Source organism: Mustela nigripes, chromosome 16 (assembly GCF_022355385.1).
Source record: "Mustela nigripes isolate SB6536 chromosome 16, MUSNIG.SB6536, whole genome shotgun sequence".
Taxonomy (NCBI): Eukaryota; Metazoa; Chordata; class Mammalia; order Carnivora; family Mustelidae; genus Mustela; species Mustela nigripes.
In genome coordinates this window covers 16,506,031-16,525,234 of record NC_081572.1, presented here as the reverse complement: position 1 = coordinate 16,525,234, position 19,204 = coordinate 16,506,031, and the positions used below count along the sequence as shown (strand labels likewise).

Below are 19,204 nucleotides of genomic sequence, written 5' to 3'. Positions count from 1 at the left end.
CCAGCATGTGGCCTGAGGTCTGGTTGGTACTCTTTATTAAGAGAACGAGAGAATGATATACAGAAAAAATTTCACTGTTATCAGGGAAGAATTTCTCTTAAAGACATGACAAACCTAAGGCTCGGGGACAAGAGGAGAAAGAGGCAGTAATGGAAGAAAAGGGCAAGAAGCCGATGAGCAAAGGCCTCTACCTGGGAGTAAGGATTTCCTTGTACTGTAGTTTCTCTACACGAGTTGTTGCAGCAACAGACATTGGGATGACAATGTTGTTAATGTCGAATGAGCTCTCTCCCCTTCTCCTCCTCACTGGCTGCTGTAAGACAAAGGTGAGTTTAAAGGGGTGCCTGGGTGGCTCAGTTGTTGGACATCTGCCTTCGGCTCGGGGCACGATGTGCAGGGTCCTGTAACTGAGCCCCACATCAGGCGCCCTGCTCCGTGGGAAGCCTGCTTCCCCCTCTCCCACTCCCCCTGCTTGGCTTCCCTCTCTTGCTGTGTCTCAGTCAAAGAAATAAGTAAAATCTTAAAAAAGACGGAAAAAAAAGAAAAAAAGTCTAAGCCCCAAAGTCGTATGTACCACTTAAAAAAGTGTATTTACAAGGGAGGCACAATTCTGCAAACGTCAAATCCGACACCTGGGACATAGAATAGGATGGCCAGCACCCGGCCACCTGCACTGAGGACGAGGTCTCCCCCTGTGACATCCTCAGGAGAGCCACCATGTGGCTCCCGAGGCTCTTCCTTCGTGGGCTCATGTGGAAGAAGACTTCTACTGAATTTTTGCAGGGGTGCTCACCTTGAGGCCTAAAGTCAGGCTGTGCTTCTGACTCCCCCACATACACTTTAACTACCCCCTCCGTTAGAGATAGCAAGGGGAAGCAGAAAGGATGACCCTATCACCCAGGCCCTAGAGGCCCCCACAGCCAACGCTTCCCTAAACCTAGTGCACCCTTAGGGTTGAGAAACGGGAGCTTCCTCATCCTGGAAAGACCTCAGGGCACAGGCTCAGCTCAACGGATCATCTAACCTTGGACGTCATGAAAGCACCTCCTTCTTGCGGATTTGAACTCTTCAGCTAAGTCTGCACCCACCATCTGCTCAGCCCTATGGGATATCCTGTCTTTTTGACTACTGGGGAAGAGTGGAGAGCTTTCTAGCTCTATCAGTGGAGCTGAGTGGAGGGAAACAGAGGAAGAGGACCTGGATCTGCCCACACAGCTCACTCCTGAAGAAGAGAGATTTGCTTCTGCAGGTTGAGAAGTTCAAATTCTTAGGGAAGAAGACTAACAAGGGCCCTGTATCAGAGGACAAGGTGAGCATCTACAGCAGCTCGGAGGCCAAAGAAGGAATACAGGAGGGAGCTGAAGGCCTTGGTTGGTTTCTCGGACGCAGGCAAAGTCCACCAGCTGCTTGGGCCCAGATAGCGAAGGGCCCACCCTGAAACAGACACTGGTGGCTGAGTGGAGAGGGGCCAGAGGGCAACAGTGGGATGACACATGTGCTACCATGGCAACAGCACAGCTGGAGACACCCAAGGGGCTGCATTTCAAAGCCAAGCCCCAAGTGCGATCAGCTCATGAAGCATGATGAGGAAGACACCGTTCCCTACAACTAACCACCCCACTCTCTGCTCCTGGAGGGTGATACGGGATTGATTCAACCCATCCCTTCAGGCATTCTGAGAATGCCAACAGGTGGTGCTTCCTGGGCCAGGCCTTTAGCTGCTGTCGCCCCTCATGTCAGCCCACCACAACGTCTTTTTCCATTTCCTTCTCTGTCAAATGAGGACAGATGGCCTCTACCTCACAAATTTAAGGTAAAACTGGTTAACCAGTCGAAGAGAATTCTGCAAATCTTGCCTGGGTCTAAGAGCTAAGGCTCAGTGACCTCACACCCTGAAGCCTCTACCACTGGCCCATCTCTGCTAAAAGGACACATCCCATGACTGGAAGTGTACCTCAGGGGAGCTCAAGAGAGCGCTCTCCCTGCAGCCTGGTCAAGACTGAATGTGGAGCTGGCAGAAACAGGTGTGTTTTCCCCTGAATCTTCTGGGCCTGCTGTTAGTACCTTCAAAGACAAGAGATTGGAGTGGGCTGAGGACAATACCCGTGGAGTTCTGTCTCAACATCAAGTTTTCTACTATGTATGTATGTATGTATGTATGTAAGTAAGTAAGTAAGTAAATAGATAGATAGATAGATTGGTCAATAGGGCTTGAGCCCTGCCTCCCACCAGGCACTCATTGGGTCTAATTCAACTACTCTCTCCTGTTTAGAGCCAGAGGGGCAAAACAGGTGATGGGAATGGAAAGTGGTTTCTCAGAAGCAAGATGAAGAGTGCTTTGCCAAGAAGGAAAGGGGAGAAAAGGAACAAAGCATAGAAGCAAGCAAAAGGTTCTGGGATGCCTTCTCTACCAAATCAGAATCCTCAGGGATTTCCTTTTTTTTTTTTTTTTTAAAGCCACAAGAGGTTTCTGAGGTGCCCAACAGCTTTCAGGCAGCGCTACCCCACACAACCCCCCACCCCCGTTTCTCCCCCTCATTTTCGGTATCTGGCCTATCCTCCTTCTTACTATTAAATAAATCCACACTTTTAGAAAACATCAGGCAGTGAGAGCCATAAAGGTCAGTGCAGATACAAAATCTGTACTCAATAATTAATAAGAAAAAATTTCAAACAATTCAGGCCTAAGGGAACATCCTCCAGACAAGGAGGGCCAGGAAGGGAAAGAGCGCTGAAGTCTCTCCAACTGTCAGATCTCAAGAGTTCAGACCGGAATCCTCTGGTTGACTGATATCCTCTGATGGGAAACGGAGTTTGTGATAGACACTACACACCTATTTAGACCAAAATCTGTGGGTGACAGAGGTAAAAGGGAGGAATAAAGAGGTCATTCGGAAAAGAGTGATTTTGAAGAGCAAAGACAGAGAACAAAGCGAGCCCATTTGTGAGCTTATACGTTTCCTGAAGTGTGCTCTGAAGGGGGCTCTAGCGTGTGCACACCCCCACGAGTGACCTCAGTGACGCCGAGCTCACACGTGCATGTCATGGCGAAGAGCTGGCTCTGTGGTCACACGGCTTGGGGCTGAGTGGCAGTCATAACCCTCACAAGCTGCATCCCTTTGCAGTTTACTTAACCTTACAAAGCCTCAGTTTCCCTGCCAACAGAGTAAGAATCCTTCATATCACCTACATCTCAAAGGGCAGTATTGGGATTGAATGAGCTAACACAGAAAAGCATGAAGAACAGACACAAGAAACACCATTTTATTAGCACCATCACCATTATTATCATAAATACCACAGAAAGGACCAGTCAGTGGGCACCAAGAAGCTCTAGGTATATGTTTCAAGGAGGCAAACACTGAGGAATTAAATATGAGAAAGAAACTAGCGGGAATGTGTGTCTGGAATGGCTGTGCTGACAGCTTTCAGGGATGGCGCGAGGCCCTGCCTTCTCCCCTCCGCTCACCAGGAGAGTGAAACTAAGGAAATGGAATGCCTCCAGTGTTCCTAAGTACCTGTCCACTACCGCTCCTCGCGGGTGAGCTTCTGGAACCAATGGGATCAAAGCCATGCTACTGCTGAGTGCTGGGTGAGACCTAACCCCACAGACCACCTTCAGGGTGTGTCTCAGCATCCAACTTCCCACCACGGAGAACACAAGGTCAAATACCATCCCTTGGGCTAAAAAATGACACATCGTGGTGAGCTGAGCACCCCCAAATGCCCTGGGCCTCACAGCCCACTCCCCGCACTGTCCTCCAGAGCCCTCTGAGGAGCTGGGACTGCAGAGGGACTGGCCAGCCAGCTCCGCACAGGTACTTACAGACGCGCTGGCCGTGACCTGTGGGCTAGAGCTGGTGGGTGCCGACGTGTCTGAGGAGGTGGAGAGCTGTCGCACCAGGGGGCTGTGTGGGGGATGCTGGGCGGCCGCCAGGTAGCTCGAACTGCTCATGTCCGTGTGATGCTTCAACACTGCAGAAGTCAAGAGAAAAGAGGGATACGTGGCCACCTCAACCAGCTCTCCTTCCAGCACAAGCCACAAATACCAGCAATGGTAAAAGCATGGTAAAAACATGGTAAAAGCAAAACGCTTTCTAAGCCTAGAGGATAAAAAGGTGAAGCAAACTGGTTGCGGGAGGTAGGGGGCTGGGCGGAGGTCGCTGCAGCAGTTAGAAGTAACCTGCATTTAGAAGCGGTAGGGGTCCCTCTACTCTGCCTTCCTAGAAAGTGAAGGACAAAGCTGGGGGCGATTGAGAGAAGCCCAGGCTGCCCCAGAAAGCCCTGAGCAGATGCAGATGCAGGCAGAGGTGCCGGGCCTGGCCCTACCTTCACTTCTCTCAGATGAATGGTCTCGCAATCTCATTTTGCTGGGGTTTGGGTCGTGCACAGGTGGCGGTGGGTTGAGCAAGCGCTCTGCTTTTGGCGCTGTCACTCGTTCCACCATAGGCACGGCCCCCACATCGTCTAAGTGCTGCCTGTGGGTCCTGTCAGGCCGAGTTTGGTGATGGGACAGCTCTGAAGAGGGGAACAGAAAAGGAGCTGTGAAATCTTCTCTCCATCTTTTATTTGAGTTCCAAGCTCTCAAGTTCGCTCTAGGCCAGTGACAGACACCCAGGGCAGCAGGAGAGTCCTCTGGGACTGCCAGTCCTAGCAGACAGCACGAGGGCCAGGACAGGCTGGGCAGCCCACAGGGCCCTTGAGCAGAGAGATCTGCAACCAGGCTACAGGAGACAGCCTGCCCACAGCTGGAGCCAATGCCATGTCACTGCCAGCTGTTCATCCCGCACTCTGGGTCTTGCCCCGAGACGCCTGGTGTCTGGAATAGCCTTCGAAGTCCATGTGAGAACATCCAAGACAAGCAGAAGTAGACTGTGAGCTGAATTTCTATGAGCCAACTGCTTCTCCCAACCCCGAGATACTGCCACAGCAAAACAGTAACTTGAGAATACAAAAGGAAAAGAGAATAACCAGAGGACGAATCCCAGGTCCTCCGGAACTTACTGGCTGTTGTTAGGAAGGAGTTGACCAACTTGTGCCTGTCTTTACGAGTTGGATCTGGCAGGCTGCCCGGCATGGGTGCTCTGTGCTTAAGTGAAAACTTTTTGGGAGGTTTGATTTTGTCAAAAGGCTTGTTCTGCCACTGAGATTTCAGCATGCTCTGGAAGTGCAGGCTTGTGGGAACATCTGTGAGAAACACGAAACACTGCGGGTTAGTCCAGACACCTGGCCTCTGGACTCCTCTCTCAAGAAGGGAGATGCATCTACCGGGAACCCGCGCTCCCCACCCAGTGAGGGTCCACATCACACCCTTTCTTCTGTGCCCAGTGGGCAGGATGGCCTGGCAGGGCAAGCACTGTCCTGTGGAGCAGCTGGTTACCTGAACCTTACTGAAGGTCATTCTTTTATTCACAAGCAAGTCACTTTTGCCTTTCATTTTCAAATTAAACAAACATACACCCCATCTAAAAACACCTTTTGATATATCAATGGAGTTTTCTTTGTTCAGGAATTCTACCAAGTCTGTTAAACTTTACTGGTTCCAAAGATTGATAAACACCCTGCTTCAATTCTCCTAGAGTCTAAAACATTTAAACCTAATACTATCAACACAATTAATCAGGATATATTCATTCAACAAATACTTACCATCTACTGAGAACTAGGCCCCCTCCTTCCTAGCTCCTCACCTCCCTATCACCCAGGCCCCAGAGGCCCCCACGGGCCTCTAATCGGTTCTTTTTTGCCGATTAGTTAATACTCAACATCAAAATTAATCTTTTAAACTATAATTTTTACCACTTTGGTTTACCATTATTGTACCTTTTCACTTTCTTAGTTCTGTTTTTTATTTTCTTAAGAACGTGCCATTAAGTAATTTCTTTAGAAAAAAATTTTTCTAGACTGAAACCATTTTTCTCTCAGACCTTAAAAACTGTCACTACTACTCTACTTTATTCTAACATTCAGTGCTGTAGATAAAATGGAAGCGGATTCTTCCTTAATTCTAGGTGGTCTGTTTCTTCTTCAGGCTTCTGGAAAAAACTCAAATACAAAACAGCTCGTTGTGTATTTCCGGACTCTAAGGTCAATCTAAGAGAAATGCTTTCTTTTCTGCCATCAACACCAAGTCTTTCAATCCATGAACGTGGTAGATCTATTTGCTTATTAGGTTTTCTTTAATTTTCTCTCAGCATTGTTTGGCAGTTTTCTTTTTACAGGTCTTACACTTGAGAATTAATTTAAAATCTGTATTTCATTTTGATATAAGCATCATTATGATCTTTTTTCAAAGACCAAACAGGTTCAAAGAGGTGAATTAACTGTTTAAGGATACACAGTTTAGTAAGTCAACCAACACTCAAACTCAGGTATGTAGAACCCTCGAGCCCACACTCTCAGCCACCACACCATGAGATTATTTGGTTCAGAGAATGGAAAGGTGGAATGTTAAGATTTCTCAAATTACTGGCAAGAAGTGGAGTGTATAGGGTATTTTTCAAGGCAGTTCTATAGTGTGAAAACATTTAAACACTCTTTTCTATAGTATATACCATGGACCTCATGACACTTTAAGAACAAATTTGAACACTGGGCTTCTCAGGACTGGAATGAACTTATAACCCTGGGTGAATAAAATAATTCTGTTCTCAGGGATGCCTTTCCTCAGTCGGAAAGCAGCCAGGTCTCAGCACCAGACATTATTTTCCAGTTCTGTGAAAAGACCACTGTTATGCCATTTATTATGGCAGCCCAACAAATCAGGAGACCTACTGAAGTTTTAAAGGTAATAAATATTTGCTATATGTCTAAGTACTGAGGTACAGTATGTAAGGACAGTGCTGTCTTCTGAATTTTTTTTTTTTTGGCATACTCATTCCTTCTTTTCCACACTTAAAAACAAATTCACCTATCCCAACCTTAAAAGATAAACATCAGCTTTCAGCTACCTCAAAGTTGGGGAGATACCAACCAGACCGAGGCTGTTGGATCTCGTTATGTTTCCAGCCCTTCCACTCCTCTCCGAGTCCCTCAATAAAATTGTTTGATTCTCCCCACCCTCCTAAAGAAGGGCTAATTTTTTTTTAAAAAAGGATTTCCCATTAAAAAACAATCAAGATTGACTTGAGGCTATTAACGGTATTTTTTGCTGTAATTCAAAATGGTTAGGGAAAAGGATGTGTAGGAAATAAAGCATTGTCTGGAGGCACTCTGAAAACTGGGCTAAGCTGGAATGTCCAGAGGCCTCACAAAGGGGAAAACACTTCCTCCATATCCCAGGACACCCCTCGTCAACAGAAGAATTGACTGGCCAAGTCTATATAATGGGACAACAGAAGCAATAGTGATTGACTGGCCAAGTCTATATAATGGGACAACAGAAGCAATAGTGATTGACTGGCCAAGTCTATATAATGGAACAACAAAAGCAATAGTGATTTCACGTTTTCCTTTTACTTTATCCAGTCACTGCTCTACCAAACCTGAAAATTAAGCCAGGAAAAAAGGAGGTAGGGAAGAATTTAAGAGACCTGATTTATAATGGAAACAGCACCCTGACTAGACATGAGAAGGCCTGGATTCAGGTCCTAGTTCCATTACTGAGTAGAAGGCAAAAACAAGAACAAACCACTTAGCTGGGCTTTTTAGCTTTACTGGTAAAATGAGGTGGCAGGCCTAGATCTGGGAAGGTAACATCCCAGCACACATGCTCTAGAGCTCTCCCTTCCTCTGTTGCAGACAAAAATAAAAAAATCAAAGCACTGTTTCCCCTATGGTACCCCGAGACCTTAGATTTATCTTTAAAAATTATAGATGATACAAAGCCACCACCAATCAGAGTAAGCACAAGAGATGACAGTATTTGTTACTGCTAGCCTAGACTGACGGAATCTCTCCCCTTCTTTTTTTAAAAGGTTTTATTCGACAGAAAGAGAGGAGAGCGCTGGCAGTGGAAGCAGGAGAGGGAGAAGCAGGCCCCCCACACTGCCACCACCTCCCCGTCCTGGCAGAGCAGGGAGCCTAATACAATCCTGGGATCATGACCCGAGATGAAGGCAGTCGCCTAACCAACTGGGCCACCCAGGCGTCCCTGACTCTCTCCACATTACATCAGACTCCAGAACCATACCTAATCCCCCACCCTCATCTAATGCTCTGAAGGGAGAAGCTGCTATAATTGAAGAATACCACCGTGTGCCCTAGAGCTGAGGTATTAAGCAGAATCAAGAGCAATTTCCCCAATAAACCCACCGAACAGACAGTTAGGGATAATAACAAACTGCTCAAAGCACACAGGCTGTTTTACTTTGCTAGAAACTTGCTGTGTGTTTAACTCCTCTAAGAATGAACTGGAAGTCCGTTAAATCCCCCAGCCAATGAACAAAAATGATCTCTTAGGAATTGCTGGTCTGAGTTCATGCTCTAAATAAAGTCATAACACCTGAGATCCATGTAGCGCTAAAGCTCTGAAATGGGATTAGATATGCAGGATCTGAAGGTAAGCAATGAAAGGGTATGAAACAGAAGAGAACACAATAGGGACCCATTCAGCCAGAAGACTTCACACATTCCATCCCCACACAGGCCATGCCGTTCAAGTGCCATTATCAGAGAAGAGGGTGCAGATGCCTGGTCAGGTCAGTAAAAGGAAAACAGAAGTGTTAAAACAGAAAATAGGAAACAGAAGGAAACTAACATCATTTTAAAGTTACTATTTCCTCAGACAAAATGAAAAGACTGACTTCATGCTTACTGGAGGGGTCTGACATTTCACGATTCACTTGACTGTTTTGCTCATTACTTTCCACCATTTTCTCAAGCGAATTTTCTAGGTTTGTTTCATAATACTCACTTCCTCCTCCTGCTGGTTAAACTGCGGTAGCCTCACATACACCAGTCTTGGGTAAGCGCTCTCAAAATAGCATAGATCCTCAAGGCCAGCAGGTGGTGCTCTTATGAAGCTCAAACTCAAGTTAACATTGTACCAAGGTTTTAGACTTCCTCTACATTTCCATGCTAAGGATTGACTGGCTTGTTAAGGAAACAAGCTCCCCCTCCTAGGAGTACTGAAGAGTTACCACACTCTAATGCCTTCACCTTGCAGCCGGGCACCCAGCTCCTCCAGCTCCTCCAATTCTACCATCTCTAGCCACACTTAATCTAAATGGCTGAGGGGTGGTCAACATGGGAGAAAGAGCTCTAGGACTGAGAGCTGCAGTTGGTTCCCATCCCACCTACAAACAAGGTTAGGAACCATTAGTAAAACTACCTGGAAATCTTGCCATCTCCAAGTATCTCCAAGGGAACTGGCTGTAAAAGAGTGACCCAAAGGTCAGGTGTTACATTGGCCGCTAGTTACTTACTATTCTACACAGTGATCCATGGGGAATCTCGATACTTGGGAAGTGCTATTCACACAGAAGAATGGTGCCCTTTGTGAGTTGGACATCTTTGTGAAAACCTTACAACTTACAAACATTCTGAATGTGGTAATTTGTTTGGATCAAAACAAAATTATCCAAAAGGAACAGTATTAACTGTGGTAACGGTCTCACCCAAGTCAAACCACAGAAAGTCTAAGGCAAATATGTTCCTACATCCTACTTGAAATAATAAATATATATATATTCTCCTTTACAGTCTCGTAAGGAAATTTAATGACCAACTCTCCTGTCCAAACCCCAGTATCATGGTTAGGAGCTGTGTGAGACTGGGAGACAATGAGAAAGGAAAAGTATTTAAAGGCAGGCAGGAAAGTGAAGATGCTAAAGACCAGAGAGGAGAGTCTCCACATCTTTCCTTCCTTTCTCCCTCAATGCTACCTACAATAGTTTGAAACTGGATGGAGTAAGGAAGTGTAAAGGCACCAGTCTGTGAGACAGAGAGTCTGAGCATATGTGACTGGGGGATGGGGAAGACAATTCCCAACTGTACATGGTAATGCAGTTGACAAAGAAATGATCGCCATGTTTATAAGCTGATATTCAGTGAGTATGGAAGAGGCCTTATCAGAATCAGAATGTAACTACAGGCTTCAGGCTTCTTTATTCAAATATGAGATCCTGAGAAATGCAAATGTGATCCTGAGAGAGCAACCCAAGAAATGCTCCTAAGTTTTCCAGGCGGCTCCACTTACAGTCCGAGTCTAGAAATGGGTAGAAAACTGATTTCCCTGAATAACCTGGCTGGGTAGAAGCATATTATATAGTGAAATGAAGGACACACATCAGATGACATGGGTCTGAATTCTAGAACCATTAAAAACTCATTACCATTCAGCCCAAGATAAAGCACAACTTTTCTGAGCCTTTTCTTAATCTACCACAAACTGAAGTTAACACCTTCCAAGATTCCTGAGAGAAGCAAATAAAACAAGTAGAAGGTCCTTTGTAAACCATAAAATGCTATACAAATAAAAATCTCAAGTTATATGAGCTATAATCCAAATGGTAAGAGAAGGTAAAAGCCAATGAACCTTGGAATCTGAAGTACACAGAAGATGTGTTAGGGTTTCCCACTCATTATGTTCTAAAGTTTATTTACTGCTCCACCACTCCCGACCTGAAATAAAAACCCTGCCTAGCTTGCTATCCGTATGGTCCAAAAGTTTATAAACTTTTCCTTAAAAGGGACACATGAGGGGCGCCTGGGTGGCTCAGTGGGTTAAGCTGCTGCCTTCGGCTCAGGTCATGATCTCAGGGTCCTGGGATCGAGTCCTGCATCAGGATCTCTGCTCAGCAGGGAGCCTGCTTCCCCCTCTCTCTCTCTGGCTGCCTCTCCGTCTACTTGTGATTTCTCTCTGTCAAAATTAATAAATAAAATCTTTTAAAAAAAGGGGGGGGGGACAGATGATAAATAATTTGGGCACTGCAGGCCAAACCATGTTCAGTCTGGTGAACTATGTAATATTACTGCCACTCTAGCAGAAAAGCAGCCAATGACAATGTTGTACACAAATGGGCTGGCTGTGTTCCAATGAAACTTTATAAAAAATAGTAATTACTGACACCTACCCTAGAGGATGCCCTCTTCTGTGTGAGAATTGATCAAACACTGCATTACGATAATCCCCTCTCCTTTATCTGTTTTTCAAATTACTGAATTCTTCCCCCCCCCCCTACCTAAATCCTACAGCTAGCTGCTCCAGGACTTGTTATCAGAACTCCCTTGATTAAGAAAGAGCTTGATCGAATTATTCCTGCTGTCAGGTGACTTCTAATAAAAGTGGTAATATTAGTAGAAAACTTGGGCCATATGGCTAGCAAAGCGAGGCAGGGTTTTATTTCAGGGTCAGGAGCCATTTGAAAGGCTGGGGGGAAATCTCTCTCCTGGCAAGTTGCAATCTTTTAGTGGCACATTCTGGTCTGGCAGATCTGCTGCACCCTATTTGCAAAATTCTAAGTGACGATGTTGACTGAAATTGATACCCTGATAGCACCAGATTGTACCAGGATCCTGGCTGACTTTCTTTCACTTTGAAGCCTTTAAGTCTCATTTAAACTTTATATTCTGTGGCCTTTCTTACCATCTGGAAATGCTAGGACTGGGTGAACACAAGAGTCCAACTGGGAAAGGCGTTCCAACAGAGGGGCTTCATAGTGAATTTCTGGAGGCATGGTGACGGTACTGCCCGAGCCGCACAGTGCGCAGGAGGGGTTCACATCACAGCCAGAGCGCGTTGTGCTATTCCGGTGAACCTGTGAAAAGCCAAACAAAACTGATAATTCAGTGTCTGATAAAAGCCAGCTCTCTCTCATTATCCCAAAGATTCAAAAGACTCTTTCTAGATCACTATATACCACTACTAACCAGAAGTTCAATTACTTTGTTAAAGAGAGTCCCTTTTGGGGCGCTTGGGTGGCTCACATGGTTGAATGTCTGCCTTCAGCTCAGATCATGATCTCAGGATCCCGGGATCGAGCCCAGAGTCGGGCTCCCTGCTCAGTGGGGAGTCTGCTTCTCCCTCTCCCTCTGCCACTTTCTCCCACTCATTCTGTCTCTCTCCCTCAAATAAACAAAAACAAAAAGAACCTTAAGAAAAGAGAGTCCCTTTCCTCCCACATAATAACCTTCAAAGCAATTAAGTAAACTTGCTTCTTCTTCAATGACAAAACTCACTTGCCGCCAGAGACCTAAGCACTTACGTAGGTACCAAACTTGTGAGTTTAAAGCTACTGAAACTGTGTTGGGAACCTTATAAAACCTGAATGTTTCCACCATCTTGATGCATTTCAACGGTCCCTGAGATGAATAATTGGCGCCTGATTCCCACATGGACATGACTTGCTCTCTCCAGCAATTTCATCCACTGAAGAGCCTGAATAACCAATCACACCTCTCCTGTTCTATTCACAACTCCTTCTAAAGACTTTCAGATGGTCTCAAACAAGGTGGCACGTTTCCCTGGACTACACAGAACTCATTAGCTACATTTTGACGAGTCCAAGATCCATAGTTATAAAGTTCATGCCTAAGCAATGAAAATAAATTTGGAGGCCCCTGGGTGGCTCAGTGGGTTAAGTGTGTCTGCCTTAGGCTCAGTTTGTGGTCTCAGGGTCCTAGGATGGAGTCCCATTTCAGAACCCCTGCTCCGTGGGGAGTCTGCCTCTCTCCCCCCTTCTGACCCTCTCCCCTTCTCATGCTCTAATAAATAAATAAAAACTTAAAAAAAAAAAGAAAAGAAATTTGGTATGGTGACTGTTCACACCACAGTCTTTATATTAGAGTAAATTCAAGGGGATAAAAATTATTCCCATTAAACTTTCTTAGTATACATGCAGGCAGGTTAAGAATGAACCTCGCCTGCTATGTAATCTAACTCTTTAAAAGACTTCTTAATATTGGAGGGGGGGCTTAAAAAAAGGTTTTTTGTTTTGTTTTGTGAACAATTTTAATGCTTTGAGGAGAAAACTTCAGGTCATGCTGAATGCAGGATTCCTAGGCTCTAGTGTTAGGACGGACAAATCTGCCATGTGCTAAATCACGACCCATAAAGTCATCTGGGCAGCATACAGCATACAATTCTAGAAGAAAAGGACTTCCCTGTGGAACAGCACCATGAGAAGGGATGCTCTGAGCAAGGGTAGTGTTGTAACAAAAACAAAAGGGTAGCCTGGAAACTGCTAGCAAAAAGTCTACGATGACTGCAAGAGCTGCACTCAGTGTCAGCACAAGCCTCTCTTGAAAACTATTTGCCTTTACAGACATGTACAGGAGAAAGATAAATATGAGAACAACATGGTCTTTATCGACATTCCCCACTGCCTCCTTCATGCAACCACACAGATGGGTGGGCATGTAAAGCAGGTCCTGTGAAGGTCAGACTGGGCAACTCGCACTAGAATTCTAATAAGCTGCAATTGTAGATGGCACTGAAAGGGAATTATACCAACTAAACATGACACTACTGTGTAGACATTAGCCAGTACTGTTTTGGGAAAAAATATCCCTTGCTCTCTATTTAATCAGCACTAGCTTTCTCTTTCAGATAGAACTGAAAGAGAATATGCCGGCAGGAGATGAAAACCACAGATCATATAGATGAATGGGAGGATTTAGGTAATTAGGTAGATCTAGAAATTGCACCAAAACTTAAAACATTAAAAATAAATTAGAAAAAGTTATCAAAATAATAAATCTTAAAATGGAAATAGGTTTTCCTCATAAACTAACCCATGGCATCAATTAGCTGAAAAATGAACATTCCATTTTGTGGCTCTAGCATACCCTTAAGTCAACAGCCAACAGACTAGGTGTAGAGGGAAAAGAATATGGCAAAAATGACAAAATAAAAACTAAAGGAAGAGATTAAGATAAAGAACTCAAAAAAGCACTAGTTAAGTTAAAAACTGGAAACTGTGTATACATATGTAGTATGTGTGTATACAAAATTATGCATTTCTGTGATGTTTAAATGTTAACATATTTTTGTATTCCATCTAATAAGGGAATAGCATATATATGCCTAAAAAAAGTGAGAGGCCCAGACAGTCCATTTCACTGGTCAAAGCTTTAAAAACATTAAGGAGGGACACCTGGATGGCTCAGCCGGTTTAGCAAGGAGGAGAGTGGGACTCAAAAATTAACTATGAGCAAAAATGGTAAATGTGTGGGGTGCCTGGGTGGCTCAGTGGGTTAAAGCCTCTGCCTTCAGCTCAGGTTGTGTGATCTCAGGGTCCTGGGATCAAGCCCCGCATCAGGCTCTCTGCACGGTGAGGAGCCTGCTTCCCCCTCTCTCTCTGCCTGCTTCTCTGCCTACTTGTGATCTGTCAAATAAATAAATAAAAATCTTAAAAAAAAAAAAAAAGAATGGTAAATGTGTTGGTCAAGAGCATCTAACTCTTAATCTCAGGGTCATGAGTTCAAGTCCCATGTTGGGTGTGGAACTTAAACAAATTTAAAAAATAAAAAAATAAAAACAAGGTAACCAAAATATTAAAGATAAATTATAGATAATGAAAAAAAAAAAAAAGATGTTTTAAAAAGAAGCATTCCAAAGTCCTATTATTCCCAAAATAGTAAGAAATGAAACCCAAAAGCAGAAGAGGAAAGAACAACAAAACAAAAACAGGCCAAGAGATGATAAGACTTAAAAAAAAATTATGGAAGCAATGATTCCAAATCTAATAGTAATCAGAGTAAATGTAAATGCATCTCTGCTAAAACAAACGGTCACAGAAAAAGTGAAAACAAAGACATGAAAAAAGATATACCTAGCAAGTATTTATCAGGACATCCATTTAAAGTAAAATCATTACTAAAGATCAAAAGGGGAACAACAAAATGATAAAAGGTTAAGATGGAAAAGAAGAAATAACCATGAATTTGTCTGTATGTAACCAGTAATCCTGGAACTGTATGAATACATATGCGTAAAAAAAAAAAAAAAACCCAAACAGAAATGGAGATAGGAAATAAGAGAGGTTGTTTAAAAGTATAAACCTGCAGTTAGTAGATAAATAAGTCCTGGGGACCTAATACACGGTATAGTGACTACAGAAACAAAAGTATTATATTATAAATATGCAAAGAGACTAGATCTTAATTATTTCTCCCACAAGAAAGAAATGATAGATCTGTGACATGATAGAGGGATTAGCTAAGGCTACAAGTGGCAGGCATGCCGCACTATCAATGATCAAATCAACACGCTGTATACTTTAACCATACGCAATGTTACAGACCAAATATGTTTCAGAGAGAAAAAGAAAGGAGGCCAAAGGACACAGAATATATGAACACAATTATTAAGCGCAAAACAGAAGTTAAATTTAGAACACTGAAGTCAACAAACGGGATACAGATATACTCACACCCACAACACTATTTTTTTAAGGAAATGTGGACTATTTACAAAAGATGAACTAAAATTATGTCTATCAACATGGAGATCTTGAAATGGCAACAATGAGTTAAAAAAACACACACACCAACCAACTTGCTGAATACGTACACCGTGACAGCATTTACATAAATTTTCGTATGAACGTTAAACTAAACAATACATACTGCAGGTTCCTCATGGATACATGTATGTCCAGTAAAAAATCTAAGAGAACCTGAACTGGGTCCATGATGCTAAATTCATGATAGTGGTTACCTCTGCAGAAAGAAGCAGGCAGAGGAGATAACAGAATAAAATAAACTTTCTTCATCTGTAATGTTCTTTTAAATATTAAAAAAAGGTTAAAATACTAACATTTAAGATGGTATGTACGTAATGTTTGTTATTATCATTCTTTATACTTTACAGAATTAAAAAAAAAATTAGGGAGGCAGGTAAAAAAAAAAAAAAAAGGAGGCAGGTAAACCTGTAAGTTTTTCCATAAACAGGGAATTCAAGTTCTTCACACAGTAAACTCAGTAGTGCAGAATTGCTTCAGAAAACTGGCAGTTGGAGTAAAATGAAGTCCAACTATTTCTCCAAGTAGAGCAAAGGTGTATTAAGTAGGAAAGTTGCTGAAACCCAGGAATTAGGAGTAATACTTTTCCAGATTTAGAATTAAGAAAAAGATTCAACCATCATATGAGTAGAAGACTAGGACAAATGGTCAGTTTACTGAGTAGAATAGAGCCCCCCCACCATCCCCGGACCCCACCGCAATATTCATGCTCAACCAGAACTACAGAATGTGACCTTATTGGTAAACAGAATTTTGCTCACGTGATTAGTTTAACACGAAGTGATATACTGAATTGGGGTGGCCTTAAACTCAGTAAATGGCATCCATAATAAGACCATGTGAAAACACAAAGACACAGGCACACAGGGAAGATGATCATGTAAAAAGAGAGGCAGAGACAGAAGATATGCTGCTACAAGCCAAGGAATGCTACGGTTTGCTAGCAACCATGAGCAAAGAAAGTAGGAAGCGGCAAGAAAGGATTCTTCTTTTGCGAGCCTTCAGAGGCAGCAAGGGCTGTCACCTTGATTTCAAACTTCTACCCTCCAGAATCGTGACAGGAAACAAACACACCCAGCTATTAACTTTCTGTAGTGAAATCACAAAGTCTGGATAGATCAACTTATTTTTTTAAGAATAATGAAAGAGAAAAAAACCCTCAGCATGGGGACTGTGAGAATACTGCAGAATAAGGGAAAAGGAAGCAAATCTGAGAAATTTAGAAATCCAGAAAACTATTAAACAAGTTTGGTAAAACAATTAATTAATGAAACTTCTCACATCTCCAGAAGAGTAAAAGATAACACAACTTACATGGAAACAGGGAAGATGAAAGGGCAGTAAGATGACATAAAAAAGGAAATATAAAATTTGAAAAGAATAAAAGAAAAAATCGTAACTACCCATGGTAGCAGAACTAAAACCTACCTAACTAAAACCTACCTAAAAGGAACTATGGTCAGAACTAATGATATGGAGAATTAAAACAGGATGTGAGCAATGAACTTGTCTTTCTTCCTTTATACTACAAGAGAACCAAAGAGATGAGAACAATGACAGAAATGTTAACAGCTACCATCTGAGTATTTACCATGTGCATCCAAACTATGCCAATCACTTCCATGTTTAACTGAATGAGGACACTGAGGAGCAGCAGGTAGTAAGAGCTAAACAAACAGGAGAGAAAACAGTAACAGAGATAACTGGATACTCCCACTTCCAACTACAAACTGGGGAATCAAGAACCAAAGCTAGTATAGAAGACCTGACAGGACCGGGACGCCTGGGTGGCTCAGTGGGTTAAAGCCTCTGCCTTCGGCTCAGGTCATGATCCCAGGGTCCTGGCATCGGGCTCTCTGCGTGGCAGGGGGCCTGCTTCCCTTCCTCTCTCTCTGTCTGCCTTTCCGCCTACTTGTGATATCTGTCAAATGAATAAATAAAATCTTAAAAAAAAAAAAAAAAAGACTCGACAGGACCGTATTAAAATCCTGCAGCACTGTCCACTGCAGTTCTGCAATGATGGAAGCGTTCAGTATTTGTGTGACTTAAATATGGTAGCCACGACTCACATGCAACTGACTACTGAACACTTGAAATGTGTGTGTGTGTGTGTTTTTAAAAGATTTATTTATTTATTTGACTGAGATCACAAGTAGGCAGAAAGGCAGGCAGAGAGAGAGGAGGAAGCAGGCTCCCTGCTGAGCAGAGAGCCTATGCGGGACTCAATCCCAGGACCCTGGGATCACGACCTGAGCCAAAGGCAGAGGCTTTAAACCACTGAGCCACCCAGGTGCCCCTGAAATGTGTTTTTTTGAGGTACAAATTTTTTATCTTAATTTTAAATAGCTACACATGGCTACAGTAGCTACCATACTGAGCAGTGTAGAGCAGAACTGGTTAGCAAGATCGAAGGATTGAAAATAAGATCATTTTAATTCTATGCCAAAACAAAACAACAAATAATCACCCTCTGCTACCGCAAAAGACAGTGGAACAGTTTTAAGGGACAAAGGTTATGAGCTAAGAACCTGAAACATGGTCAAACTGTTGTCCTAATCCCGAAAAACTAAAAACTAAAATTAAGAACTCTATAAATGAGGGGCGCCTGGGTGGCTCAGTGGGTTAAAGCCTCTGCTTTTGGCTCAGGTCATGATTTCAGGGTCCTGGGACTGAGCCCTACATCTGGCTCTCTGCTGGTGGGGAGCCTGCTTCCCCACGTCTCTCTGCCTGCTGCTCTGCATATTTGTGATCTCTCTCTCTCTCTCTCTCTGTCAAATAAATAAATCAATCTTAAAAAGAAAAAAAAACCCAATTCAATAAATGGGCATATATATAATAAATTATAAAAAGGACTATCAATAAACAATGAAATGTTACAGTAAAAATAAATCTAAATAAGCCTTTAAGTCCACTTTAAAAACTGAATATAAAATGAGAAACTTTTATTTAATAAAATCTCCATTAAAATCAAAGACTTTATGGAGATTTAAAAAACACTATTGTTTCAAAAAACAGAAAACAAAATGCTAAAAGCATGGGTGAAAAAAAATCACATACTGCAACACTGTATCAAGGAAAGGAGAATGTGAGGCAAAAATTACTGGAGAAGCCATAAGTCACTAAGAGGATATAATTACATCAGACTAGACACCAATGACATTTTTTAGAAAAATCAACATTATAGACTACAAATATAAGCAGAAACTACAGAAACACCACTTTAACCCAAATGCTATAAAAATTAGTAATTAAATAACGAAAAGTTTAAAAAGCAAAACTAACCATTTAGAATTTGGAAACCCAATTTGTAACTCTTGGGAAAAGAACTGAAAAACTCAAAGGCAATTTACAAATTGCAAAAAGAATACTTCACACATCAAAGGCTGTGTGGAATGCCATCCAAAACTACATGAAGAAAATACAAAAAGTTAAACACTCATATTATTACATAAGAAAGAACAAAATAAATTAAGCATTTAAGTAAAAGGCAGCGAGGAGAGAAAAACAAAACAAACAAACAATAAAACACCAACCCAACAACCAAGAACCAAGACCACAGGAAGGAAGAAGGAATTACAAGCAACTAACCAATCTTTGAAATGACTGATAAAATAGGAAAACTGCTGACAAGATTAATCAAGTAAGAAGAGACAAATGTAATTAAGACTGAGAAATGGACATAACTACAGATAATAAGGACTTAAAAAATGAAGAATGCTTTCTCTAAAATTCTGTATCAGTTAATTTGAAAAATCCGATAGATGGATAATTTTCTGTAAAACAGATGCTGGTCTCAGATG

The 19,204-nt window shown here is 42.6% G+C and overlaps 1 protein-coding gene across 3 annotated transcripts in view; it reads right to left on the bottom strand.

Moving 5' to 3' along the window:
* KANSL1 (KAT8 regulatory NSL complex subunit 1) overlaps positions 1 to 19,204 on the bottom strand; it is a 178,520-nt gene that overhangs the window by 3,941 nt on the left and 155,375 nt on the right. For 2 of the 3 annotated variants that reach the window (XM_059380824.1, XM_059380823.1), the window contains 5 exons: positions 11,528 to 11,699; positions 5,005 to 5,187; positions 4,330 to 4,518; positions 3,827 to 3,975; positions 192 to 313 (listed from right to left, as the gene is read on the bottom strand). In XM_059380824.1, the coding sequence (XP_059236807.1) occupies positions 192 to 313; positions 3,827 to 3,975; positions 4,330 to 4,518; positions 5,005 to 5,187; positions 11,528 to 11,699 (815 nt within the window). The remainder of the gene's footprint in view (positions 1 to 191; positions 314 to 3,826; positions 3,976 to 4,329; positions 4,519 to 5,004; positions 5,188 to 11,527; positions 11,700 to 19,204) is intronic. The other variant, XM_059380825.1, reaches the window with a different exon arrangement.